General features: G+C 50.7%; 2 protein-coding genes across 2 annotated transcripts; one reads left to right on the top strand and one right to left on the bottom strand.

Moving 5' to 3' along the window:
* Positions 1–619: 619 nt before the first annotated feature.
* Positions 620–1,647, bottom strand: SEPMUDRAFT_156479 (NADH-quinone oxidoreductase). Its single transcript, XM_016907676.1, has 2 exons — positions 1,326–1,647; positions 620–1,254 (listed from the first exon to the last, which is right to left on the bottom strand). Exons 1-2 carry the CDS (start codon positions 1,607–1,609, stop codon positions 858–860), a joined length of 681 nt encoding a protein of 226 aa, XP_016761018.1. The 5' UTR covers positions 1,610–1,647; the 3' UTR covers positions 620–857.
* Positions 1,648–8,797: 7,150 nt separating this feature from the next.
* Positions 8,798–12,353, top strand: SEPMUDRAFT_149436 (Rhodanese-like protein). Its single transcript, XM_016905549.1, has 4 exons — positions 8,798–9,842; positions 9,907–9,977; positions 10,049–10,304; positions 10,363–12,353. Exons 1-4 carry the CDS (start codon positions 9,577–9,579, stop codon positions 11,498–11,500), a joined length of 1,731 nt encoding a protein of 576 aa, XP_016761017.1. The 5' UTR covers positions 8,798–9,576; the 3' UTR covers positions 11,501–12,353.
* The last annotated feature ends 1,155 nt before the right edge of the window (positions 12,354–13,508 follow it).

The raw sequence follows: 13,508 nt of genomic DNA, 5'->3' as shown, positions 1-13,508 counted from the left end.
CCCGTTGGCGCTGTATTCCCGCCTGGTTGTTGATGAGGAGCCGAGTCCGCTCGATGTGAAGCTCGTTTCATCTTTCAGCAAAAAGCCTGCTTTCTGCTACGTTTGAGGCTGATGAAGCTGTCAATCGGAGAGGCTGAAGCACGACAGCACGGCAGCACGGCATGCCAAGTATCTTCCATTGAGGCTGAGCTGTCAATCACAATCATCAACCAAGACGAGACGGCACGGCATTCGACATGCCAGGTCGGATGAGATGAATGGGTAATAAGCTTGGAATTGTTCGAACATGCAAATGGCAGTAGCAGCAGACCACAAGTGAAGCATCGGGATCAACTATACTCAGGTACGCATAGGCATTGATCAGGCGTGGGCTGTGGGGAAAGATGAGTTCGCAGCGCTGATGACTGAGTCGAGAAGCGGCAAGGTGTTCAGACAGGCCAGTGTGCCAGGTGCTTTCTACTACACTGCAGCGTGCGGACTGTGAGGGGAGTCTGGTGGGTGCGATGCACAGTCAAGCCCACGACTGGACCAGCACGTTTCAAGCGGCTGTATACGCGGCAGGGGCACTCATATGGTCGAGTCCTCGAGTGCGCTAATGCTACGTGAGAAACTCGACAGCGGGTTGCATCAGGTAAGCTCCGAATTTGTGCTGTCTTTGCTGGAACGGACAAATACAATCTACAATGTCCTCCATTATAGGGTCAGCTCATCGCCGTGGAAGCACCGTCCGTCCGTATGTACAGTATCTGTAGCATTTGTAGCACTTCAAACGACATAGAGAACTGCCTGCCTAGGTATCGTTGAGTGCCATCTCTTGCACTCCAAGGAAACAGAACCTCATCCTCCAGCCATCAGCTTTATCTGTATGGCGCATCCGCTCTTGCCACAGCTGCCAATTCCGGCTCCCACTTGTCTCCGTTCGAGAGGAGCTTCTCCTTGTTGTACAAAAGCTCCTCGCGCGTCTCTGTCGCGTACTCGGCGTTCGGGCTCTCCACGATGGCATCCACGGGGCAAGACTCTTGACAGAAGCCGCAGTAAATGCACTTGGTCATATCAATGTCGTAGCGCGTCGTTCTTCGGCTGCCATCTTCTCGCTCTTCAGCTTCGATTGTGATGGCCTGTGCCGGGCAGATGGCCTCGCACAGCTTGCAGGCGATGCAGCGCTCCTCGCCCGTGGGGTATCGTCTCAAAGCATGTTCGCCACGGAAGCGCGGGGAGATGGGGCCCTTCTCGAACGGGTAGTATATGGTGTATCTATTGACACCATCTTAGTACTGCCGTACTCCTGCCTTCACTGCAGGTCCAATGGCCGAAGAAGAACTTACGGAGGGCGGAAGAACTGCTCAAGGAGCACGTACATTCCTCTCGCCATCTCGGTGAGAAGGAAGTATTTGCCTGCCGCATCCCAAATGCTCTCCTTGTTCTCGTTCCATTTCCGTGGAGTAGGCAGCCTGAAGCCTTGAGGAGGTAGTCCTTCTGCTTTTGCCTCATGCGCTCTTTGCCTCACTACCCCAGTTGAGAAGGCCGCCGGGCGTCCAGCTGCGGCGCTGAGGAGGGAGTAGGTGGGCCGCGAGCGCGCCAGCGCGGTGATGGCTCGCGGCGATGCCATTTCGTGTGTGGTATGCGGTATGGGTGTCGCGAGGTGGCGATGTCTGGTCGTCGTACCAAAGGAACTCGGGAAGCTCTGGACGGCGGTGGCCAATGATGTTGACGATATTAGAAGGAGCCCGAGCGGCCTGAGGCAGTAACGGCCACTGTATACAAGGTTGTACATTGATGAGTAACATTGCCGACATCACGCACTTCTCCCCTTTTTGTGTCATCAAACATTGAAATTCACTTTCATCTTCACCATCGACTATTGGTATAATGCCTCCAAGCGCACTCGCAGGGCATACCGTTGCACTACTCTTCACCAGTCATGTAGCCGCTGATCAGGAATTCACCTCTGCAGCCGCCTAGCATCTATAGTGCAGTCCTACCAGGAAATCAGACATAAGGTACCTCTAGGTAGGCTTCAAATACCTATAGCCGTCGAGATTTGATGGTTGCACATGTACTCGGCTGCACAATTAGGCACCCACTAGGTATTTGAGGACCGCAGTCACTCATATTGCGTCCTCAGCTGCTCGCCAACACGAAGTATGCTAACTGGTCAATGCATCCTATGTATGGGGAATGACAACAAAGTAGCCGAATCTTGCTAGTGACCCTCGCTGTCAGAATTCAAGTTTCGGAAGCTCATGTTAACACAGGATCTAGTTCTATTCAGCTCAAATACTCGAAGTCAGCAAGTTTCCAGAAGCGGCGTGAGGCGCTCGTAATCACCTTCAGAGGCAATGCTCCCAACTTTGTGCGGTACTCCGTCAGTCATCATCACTTTTGGTATCTGACCATGGATTCAGAATACCTGGATCGTGCGGCATTTGGACCAAGCGTTGCATCGGCCATGAATGTCGTTGATCAAGTGCTTGAAGTTGCGGAGCTACTGAAGGTACGGAAATACCAAATGTTGCTTAATTCTCACAGTCCCTACGTGGAAGAAGAGAAGTCCTAGTATTGCCTCTCTCGCAGCTGCTACCTCAATGAATAAAGGCAAGTCTTATGCACAAAGCAGATTTTACGATCGTCCCTGTAGAAATGACTGTCACTCCCGATTAAGCCAATCCCTGGCAGAAAGAAGTGAATACTTGAAGTTTCTCTCGATCTTACCTCCATTTCTCACCGACTGGTTTATCCAAGCTCATCCGAACTGATTGCCACGAAAGCGACCTTTGAACGACTTAGTAGTACAAAGATCAATACTGAACCTACCTCGCTCGACAAACAAGAAACACCGGTTTTCGATATTATACGGTAGCACCAAGCAGACCGTTTTCTCTTCCAAGCTTACTCTGTATAAGGCAGATGACTTTGTATACTCCTCACTCTCCCTAGGACTGCCAGTCTACCTATGTACCTACTATACGGAACCTAGCGACCAACATCTCCTGTCCGCGTACGTTATCCCTCTTCTAGTACCCATCGCGACTCTATCTTACACTAGTGTTACTATTTCCAGTACAGCAGCTCTACTCTCCAACCTAACTACTGACACAAGTCGCTACTCATCGAAGCAGCAAAGTTCAAAGTTGACATTCGATCTATAGAGCCCGACCTAAGACTAGCGAACTACCCCCGACTTCTACGCTCGCACCAATTCATCCTGCTAAGCAATTCAGCTGTACGCATATCTCAGGCGACTTGAGGTTAGTTCTAGCAACCTCTCCCTACAGCCCTGACTCTCTCCCCCTCCCTCCCTCTTCTTAGGAATCGCAAGGTCCAACAACAGCAGATTCTACTCCTTCAGCGACCTCTACCCCCGTCGACTTCCTCGCTCGCTCGGGCACCTTGATTCATCTACCCGCCTTACGATAGACTTTGGATCCTAACTTACTACTACCTCCTAGCAAGCGGCCGACGATTACTACTACCACTACTGAATACTACCAATTCGACGTTATCCATCGACACTTTTCCTACCTACCTAGTACATAGGTATCTATCGTATTTGAGCAAAGCGAAATATAGCCGCGCTAATACAGGACCCGTTGGCTCGCTATAGACTTTTCTATTAAGAGATCTTTGCCGAAGGGGAAAATTTGAAGAACGAGAGCAATAAGGGTTTGGGGGAGGAGTTTAGTTTCGTTAATTTTTACGACGACTTGTACTTTGTTACCTGTTTGTTAAGGATAGATACCTAGCTGAGGAGAGTAGGCGGAGCGATGTTATCGTTCGTGGATTCTTGCGCGTTGAGATTGCGTGGATTTTTTATTGTTTTTTGTTGTCTCTTAAATAAGGTAGGTTTGTCTCGAATTTTTGATCTTGACTAGGAAAGGGAGAACAGTGTACAGTAAAGAAGAAGGAGGAGAAAAAGAAGAAGGAGAAGGAGGAAGAGGAAGAGGAAGAGGAAGAGGAAGAGGAAGAGGAAGAGGAAGAGGAAGAGGAAGAGGAAGAGGAAGAGGAAGAGGAAGAGGAAGAACGAGTAAGGCTACCGCAGACGTACTACCTCTCTACTAAGTATAATACTAAAGTCTAGAGTAGTTGTAGCGTTCTTAGTACTATTGAAGATCTGAAGACATACCTACCTAGAGATATTAGCTAGAGAAGATACTTGGAGATACCTACATATATCAAGTAGCTCTCTCTGTCTTTCTCTCCCTCTCCCTCTCCCTCTCCCTCTCTCTCTCTCTCTTACTACACATACACACACACACACTCTCTCTCTCTCTCTCTCTCTCTCTCTCTCTGTATATGTGTGTGTCTCTACAACCTGCCTAAAAAGCAGTTCCAAATCAACAACAACCTATAAAGCCAGAGTCCAAAATCCCCAGATCTCTAAAACAATCCCGATTTCCCTCCCAAGTCCAAGTCCAAGGAAAACCCAAGTTCATATCTCGATGAAAGCCAAGCCAGAAGCCCTATCTGTCTGCCTATCTGTCTGTCTGTCAGTCAGTCTGTCAGTCAGTCTGTCCGTACATCTCGGAATCTACATATACATACAACCAAGTACCTGTATCTTCATATAATGACATAAAAAATATAACTTAGCTGCCTACATCATCTAACCTAACCTAACCCCAGATATACTTTTGATTTTTTCTCGATGATCAGGACCTTTCCTTCCCTTCCCTTTCCTTTCCTTTTTCAAGACAAGATCAGACTAGACATATCGATCTGATCTGATCTGATCTGATCTTTCTTAACGGGATAGTGATCGCGCGACGACTTCGGAGTTTATCAAGTGTATGTAGTCGTGATCGTAACAATCAGCTCAGCTCAGCGCTACGATTGAAGCCCATACCTTATCGCCCTAGACTTCTTATTTTTTTTTCGTCTTATATGTCATACGTTTGGCATCTCGGATCGGGGTTTTTGTTACCCTCCTTCGTAGTAAGTCAGTACAAGTAGTACAGGGCCATGATGTGATGTGTGCAAAGGCCGACCGATGTGGAACCTTTACCTTACCTTTACCTTTTACTTTTTACTTTTACCTTGCTATGGACGGACTACGGTGATGATGGTACATGTCATTGGTATTGTTGTTGTTGTTTGTTGTTTGTTGATGATGATGACGACGGGATGTTTTGTTGTTGTGGTAGTTGGCTGCTGCTGCTGTAGCTGCTGCGTATATCGGCGGGAACATCATCCTACCTACATGTACCTTACCTTACCTTACCTCAGGTAGGTGCATTACCTTACATTACCCCCTAGCTGCAGTGTATGTAGCATGTCTTTTTTCTTGTTTGATGACACGATATATGAGTAGGTAAGGTACGTAAGGTCGTAGGATCCAGCCTACAGTACAGCCTGTACAGGTACGTCAATACCTGACCTTAGCAACCGGAAAGTCCGCCATGGTCCATCAGACACCCCCCTCCCCCTTTCTTTCTTCCCTTCCTTCACAAAGACATGTCTCCAGTCGACCACGTGTTGGCTGCAAGGCCGCGTGTGCAGAGAAGGAAAAAAATAAAACGTCGTTGGCGACGTTGCACCGTGTCTATCACTCTCTTTTTTTTTCTGGTACCGACACGGAACAAAAAAACGTATTTTCCCTCTACCTCCTCTATCTGTTCGAGACAAGGGAAAGGAAGAAAAAAAAACCGGTACGGAGGTAGAGTCTCTACGCCTCTCGACGAACCATACAGTACGCGGGTGGTCGGGATAGTGGATATAGAAGGGCACAGCACAGACTAGTAGGGTTTAACTGTTGTGTGTATACATGTTCCCCCCTCACAGAGAGGTATGTGTGTGTCTGTGTGCGTGTAAGAAGATTGTACATAAATCTTTGTCCCCAGATGCAAGACCGACCCGGACTCTATATCCCAAGCCATCGAATCGGAGGCTGAAGAAGATGATCCGACGTTTGACAACGTAGCGCAAGGTCCAGCAGTAGAGCAGCGCGGTTCCCCTTCATTGCTCTGTGTCTGTGTCTTGTCTGTGATGCTCCGGCAACGGGGAGCCTAGTCGTCACTCGAGCCGGTTGTTGCTACAGAACAGTGCACAAAATAAAAAAGTAAGGCGGTCTGGCTCGTTGGGAGGGAGGGAGGGAGGGAGGGAGGGGGTGTTCTACAACTACCACTTGTATGGTAGATTAAAAAAAAAAAAGCTCCGAGTAGTCGTCAGCATTATCCCCATCTACAGGTAGTCGTCGGTCAATGTTTCAGGGTAGTTTTTTTCGCTGGCCGCTGGGTAAAAAGGAGAGAGAAAAAAGACTGCACAGAGCCTGCAAGGAGTCCATAGATACCCGAGGCGGGTTTCTCTCGTAGTGTGTGCGTGTGTGTGGGAAAGATGAGTTAGCAGTCGCCGAGCGGAGCGCGATGAGGCACCATGACCTCTTTTTCCTTTTTATAAGAATGGGGCCCAGACACGCGAAATGAACGAGTGGCAGGCAAACATGCCCCCGGGGCCATAATGATGGGACGCAATTGGCAGAGGAAGAATTAAGAGGCCCCAGGCGGGCAGGCGGGAGGCCCAAGCAGGCAAAAAACAGCGTAGGAGGTACGTACATACATGTAAGTAAGGTGCTGTAACATAGCAACGACCAGCAACGGAATGTCTAGCAACACGTGCCTTCGAGCAACAGCCGTGGCACACCGTGAAGCGAGGACGAGCCCACCCCAGAGAGGGAGAGAGCCCAGACACGTCTACAACACGTCGTTCCGGAGTGATACAGGCCAATCCTGGCGCGCCGCCGTCACATGGCCTAGTAGATAGGCCCTGTAGAGCTGTGCCTGTGCGATCAGTCACCTGGACAAGGCCGCCGTGGATGGAAGTCTCATGCGAATGCTGATACAGATGTGTGAGACATACAGTAGGAGTACTAGGAGTACGTTATCACTGTGCATATACATGTATACCTTACCTGCCTTATCTCAGGTAAGTACATGTATGTGTGTGTAGGAGGTGTTTCTGCGGTGAGCGTCATGTGATGTTAGTCGAATACATGTACCGAATACATGTACCTACCGTACTAGGTACAGATGCACTGATGAGTGAGCTAGTGAGCGAGCGAGCGTCTGCCACAATAACGAACTCTGGATGGGGGCGTCAGAAGTTGTATAAAAACTTGTAAAGTTGTTCCCGTGTGTATGTGCACAGACGGGACAGACGGGACAGAACGAGAGCACGCAGCAACACAGAGTAGACTCCAGTACCTTTATTAGTCCCGTGCGGGCGAAACAAACTCCAAGAAGGCTTGGCAGTTCGGCCATCCCGGCGCCCCTCATCAAGCTCTCACAACTTACAACTTGTTGTTATTGTTATTGTTGTTGTTGGTGGTGGTGGTGGCTACAGACTATATCGTGAACTACTGCTGCAAATGCCATCTCCGACAGGATCCAGATTGCCCGAGAAAGCTAGCTCGCGTAAACTACGAACATCCGTATCGACCGGAAGAGGAATTGCTCAGTGATGTGGCTCAGTGAAAGCGCAATCGAATATGACGTATCAATCGGTGATGCGAAAAGTGTGTCGAAATCGATGCAGGCTAGCATGATCGTGGAAATGCAGCAGAGTCCCACGCGAGACAGCCACAATGCCCCAGCCCGGGGACTACCACCGCCAATGATGGAGCCCACTGCGCCGCCCGACGGCTATGCCCGGTGGACGATGATGCTGATGATGTTGATCTGATGAATCGCATCAGAAACGTCAAGAGACAGGCATTGGAAAGGTTGGTCACCGTTCGTGTTGGATAGTCGAACAGCAAGGCAGGGCGGGCAAAGTGGGGTGCGTTTGTTCGACTGTGCCCAAGAGAAACGGCTGAAACCCTCTTGGAGGCGAAAGCAAGTTATCATGAGTAGAGACATCACCATACCGCCTAGTTCTACCTCGTAGCGAAGGAGGAGGCATCGCAGCATGTGCCGTTATCAGAAGCCCAGCGGCTAGCTATGCGTTCAGTCACAAATAGGATATAATGGGCGGTAATAGTAGTACTTTAGTAGGCATAATACTGCATGTCCATGTAGGATGAGACCATGGCTGCTGACTGTATTTACCACCGGCGTTGTTCAATGTACCTGTACGTACCTACATGTAACTTGGTGTAATCTGGTGTCAGTACCTATGTCAGTAGGGACTGTCGGGTATTGTCAGTATGAGTATGGCAAGTCAGGATACAATGTAGGTACTATCTCCGGCCGGGGACTGTCAGGAGTGGTGTGTACAACCTAGAAGACGCATGGAGGATAGGTAATAATGTACGGGAGGGCATGAGAACCATTGTTCCTTGCCGGGCATCCCATCCAGCAGGCTAGCAATCCCGAGCACAGAGTTGGCCTGGTGAGCAGCTGTGGAACGCGGCACGCTGCACTCTGCGTGCCTGCGTGCGCATGGACGAGGCATTCCTCGGTACCCGATTCCTCTCTCGCGTTCTCGACATACGGAGGTATAGGTTGAATCGGTAGATACTGTAGTAGTGTGTAGGTAATAATAATAATGGGGCGCTCTACGTAGGCAGGGCTCGGGCGGGCGTGTGCCGCTTGGTGGTGCACTGTGCAAGTGTGCAGAACCATCGACGATGGCCCCAACAAGCATTCACGCTGTAGCAGTCTCTAATGGCGTCGCAGATCGCGAAGACATCACCGCAGGAACATGGACAACACGTCGTCCCATTCGATCACTGGGAAGCGCGCTCGGTATCCGAAAGCGGATCTCACCACACGCTTCGACAAGGTCGTCGTCCTGTGGCAGCGCATTGATCAATTGACCGCGATTGGGGCTGCAGCATTAGCGCGCAAGGCTCGCAGGTGGGGGTCGTGCGTCGTCTGCCAGAGGGTCGGTTGTTGCGAATAGCAACGACGCTGCAGCTGGCGAGCAAGCCTTTATGCTTCCACCTCTCCCTCGTTGGTGCTGCCACTGCACTGCGCTGTCCTGTCCTGTCCTGACCTGACCCGACCTGACCTGCTCGACCACCACCGCAACATTTCTCGTCCAGGTCGACAGGTTGGGCAAGTGGAACACGCCGCCAGAGTAAGGTTGTCCGTCTTCCTACTCGCGAGATCACCGAGGGACACACGGACCGGACTCCTGCACTGGCCTGGAACTGGACCTGGTCAGGCATTATAACCACTGCGTGCCGCTGGACTTGAACTCCGGACGACGACGACCACCACGACCGCGACCACCACCGCTCGCCCGCACGCCCGCACGCTCACTCGCTCTTCATGCACCCGGCGTGAAGAACCACTCAACAGTCCATCTCCCACCCTCGACGCTCCTTCCTTGGACAGACACCACCGACAAGCACGCGTTGGAAAGCGCAGCTACAGCAGCAGCCATTGGTTTGGTACCTCGCTCCTCCACGCTCGACTTTTTCCACCAGCTGCAGCTCTCATATCCCATTCTTCCTACCGACCGTACCGATCGTACCTACCTACCGTACCTACATCCTACCGACCGTACCTACCTTGCCCATCCCGCCCAAACTCGATCGACACACGCCCCACCCATCCACCACGAAACCTACGCCCACAACACATATTCGACTTCACGCCTTCGCAGTGCCCTGCATATACCCGTATACCGCTATCCAGCATGGAATACTCATCGCCGCTCGCGGCAATGCGTCCGCAACCAGTGCCTGCATGGGGAGGCCGGAAAGATCTCTCAGGCAGCCGTTCGATGTACCATGGGTGCCAAACGCTTAGCCCCAACAGCTTCGACTTCAATACCATGAGCATGCACATGGCCCGTGAGAAGCCTCGCCGGCCAGACTACTTCTCTCTGCGTCCCGTGCGCGGTTCATCTCCTACTGCGAGCCTCACTGCCGATCTAGACGCCAACTTCCATATCGATAAAAGGTAACCCGCATTCCTCGCGTCGAGTGGCCGACATGCACCCATACTGACAATGTGAACTTCTCAGCCCACAAGCTCCGACACCCCGTCGTTCATTGTTCACGCAGGATGTCTTCAGGCCCCGCCAACATGCTCTTGGTCAGTGCCGACATGCAAATTCCGAATGACTACCCAGGTGCCACTTTTGCTAACCCGGCAAGCACGCATAGCCACTCCACCGATTGAGATTGACCCTTCCACGACTCCACCCATCATCCCCTCGTCCTCGCCCTACTTTGAGTCCATGGACATCTCGCCATTGCCACACAAAGCTCCTTGTTTCCAGCTCACCCTTCCTTCTCCCTCACCCGAGGCCACTCCCAGTGCAGATACCGATCTGTCCCCAGATCTGTTGTCCCCCGATCAAGTACCCGAACTAGCAGTGCTGCAGCCCCTCCCAGCTCCAGCCGTCCCCGACTTCCCAGAGTAAGTCACTGGTGCTGATCAACACGAATTGAGATTGTCACTCACATTGTCTCGGCAGACGTCGAAGACCCGTCACACGCCCAGGACTCTCCCGAGCAAAAGGTCTCTCCACCACTCACATTCCCCAGCGACCCACCACTGCTGAGACCCAACTACCGCCCTTTCGGTTCGGCAATGTCGCACAATCAGGCTTGTCATGCTCGTCGACGCCCAGTCTATTAGAGACCTCCACTGAGTCGCCGGTGGATGACCCACGGCCGTCCGGCTTTGGTTCGATGCTGCCGCCATCGCGGAAATCATCTGTTAGCAACGCCAACCGCTGCAATGGCTCACCGTCTGGTGGTCATGTACGAAAGCCCTTGGCCGGACGGCCTGCGTTTGTACGCCCGCAGAGGAAGCTCATCCGAAGATCATTAAGCATGTTTCAACATCCCGACGACATCATGAAAGAGGAGCAGGATACCTTTGAGTCGCAGCCCAGTCTATCGTCCGCCATGGACATTGAGCAGGACTCCACCCACAAGCTACCATTCTTTGTGCCTGCCGACGAGCCCGAAAGCTTACCCAGAATCTCTCAGCAGACCATGCTCGATGTCTTGGATCAAAAGTATGCGGACAAGTATGATCGTGTGTTGGTCGTCGATTGTCGATTTGAGTATGAATACGAAGGAGGTCACATTGAGAGTGCAGTCAACTTCAACGACAAGCAACATCTGGCCAACGAGCTCTTCGCTCAGAACGTGCCCTCCGCCAATACCTTGCTCATCTTCCACTGTGAGTACTCGGTGCACCGTGCACCCCTTACCGCAAAGTTTATTCGCGGCCACGACCGGACTGTCAATGCCGCCAACTATCCCAACCTCACCTATCCAGAGATGTATATCCTTGATGGTGGATACAGCAAGTTCTTTACCGAGAACCCTTCCAAGTGCTTCCCACAGAATTATGTGGAGATGAACGATCAGCGCCACGAGATGGCTTGTGAGCGTGGCATGGCCAAGGTTAAGCAACAACCGCGCCAGAAGCTGTTCCGAAACCAAACCTTCGCGTTTGGTAGTACTTCCGATGATATGGAAGACTCACCCACTGCGCTTGGACGCACCTTGGGAGCACGATCGCAAAGCACCTTCAACGTCGGCACCGACATTGCAGAAGGCATCGGCATGTCATATCAACGTCGCATGGCCTCTTACTGAAGAAGCAGGATGCATTTGACGTCCCTGCATTGTCTGAATGCGATTTCTGGGCCGCGACCTTTTTTTTTCTTTTTCTTTCGCGAGCCAACCTGTGGCGTTCAAGCGAGCCAGATCAATCTGGCTACCCTCTTACCGGCAAGGTGTTGGCGGCGACCAGTACTCGGATTTCTCAGCATGCGATATCGACCTTTCCGTCACCTTCTCTTCAGATTATGTTTTCTTACGATCAAAGACCGCGGCACGTCGATGAAGTGACCGTTGGCAAAGTGCAACGATACCCAGCATCCCACCATTCCCGGCCTGATTTCCCCAAGCCATTGTCTTTCCTGCAACAACGAAACCTCTTTTCCAACAGCCCGGAACCAATCACCATCCGGAGCTTCCACGCATCTTCAGACAGAGCGCAAATTTGTCTACTTTCAAATTTCTCACCATTGAGAGGCATCGACACACCATTTCACCGCCATCCATCAGTGCGGGATTGCAGAGATCCACGCCTGACTTGCATCACTGCACTTGCAACAGTTTTGAAACTTTAGCTTGTACAGAGCATTAAGGATTGGTCGCATGGAGTTTCGGAAGAAACCCACCCGCTGTACCAACAAATTGTACATAGTAACCTCCAAGAACGCAAGGCGTTATGTACATTACCACCATGTACCAAACCGATTGGGAGCCAGGCACGACCTTCATAGAAGAAGGGAGGCTTGTTGTACTAGGTACTTGTATTGGCTGCTAATGCAGCAGAAGTTGTGTGTGTGGGGGTGAATTGGCAGTGTCTTTTGCCTTAATGTCTCGATCAATCCAATCAATCCATCTCGAATTGAGCTATTTTCTTTGAGAAGAATATCACCCATTCCATCAATTTTCTCTCTGTCTCTCTATCATTCTCTAGCTGGATCCGGACCCACTAAAAAGCTCACACGCCTCAACAGCAGCCCGTCCCCGTCCCCGTTTTCCCACCCACGAGAAATTCTCCCGCAAAGTGGGGACTTGATCTTTTTTCAAACTTCTTGTCTCTCATTTTTTTTCGTTTCCCCATATATCCACCATACTACCCATATTACCCGTACCACCTACCTACTATGCTACCTACATCCTCCGTACTTTACATACCCATAAGCCGGGCATTCGGGTGTCCCGTGCCCGCACTGCATATGTACACTGTACTGTACACACCTGAACCAGAACCAGAACCTGAATTCCTTGACTCGTTGGTGAGCTTGCATGCATGCATATGCATATGCAGGTGTGTCTGTGTGTATTCAGTGCAGGCAGGCAGGTTATGCAGGATGTTTCCCTAGAGATAATATGCAGGTATGCAGGTAGGTGTATGCATATGTAGGTAGTTATGCAGGTATTGCGTCTATGGATGTTTATAGTATGTTTTGAGAGGAGGGGGGATTGGAGTCTTTTTTTGCGGGTTGTTGCTCTGGAGATGAGATGGGGGAGGGGAGGGGAGGGGAGGTAGGTGTTTGGATGTAACGTTGGAATGTACATGTATTTTGCGTCCTAGGTGGATGATGGATAGTGGATGATGGATGATGGATGATGTACCTCGGATGTAAGTGTAGTGTAGTGTAGTGTGTGATGGGAGAAGCGGTAATGTAAAGGTGAAGTGAAATACCTTAGGTAATGGATCTGTACCTGGTAGGTACCTAAGAGTAAAAAAGTATCTATATCTCTTTTACTCTGATATACTATACTTCATCCTCCCAAGACAACGAGCACGACAATAACAACAACGACAGGTAGGTAAGAAAGGGTTCGAGGAAGAGGGGGTTTTTTTTTCCTTTCTTCACCCCAACAAGCCACCCCAAGCCACCCCAAGCCAGCAATCTAGTCAGCTGAAGAAGGATAGTAGAGATACAAAACGTTTGTAGGCGTTTGTATCTCTACAATGTACAACAATGAGTAATGTATCTGCATACTGCATCCACACGACGCATTTACATATGCGAGACGCTGAGTAAGGTGACTTGACTACCTTACCTGTACATGTACATTA

This window comes from Sphaerulina musiva (genome assembly GCF_000320565.1).
Source record: "Sphaerulina musiva SO2202 unplaced genomic scaffold SEPMUscaffold_5, whole genome shotgun sequence".
Taxonomy (NCBI): domain Eukaryota; kingdom Fungi; phylum Ascomycota; class Dothideomycetes; order Mycosphaerellales; family Mycosphaerellaceae; genus Sphaerulina; species Sphaerulina musiva.
The sequence above is the reverse complement of the archived record's forward strand: the minus strand, read 5'-3'. Positions and strand labels throughout refer to the sequence as shown.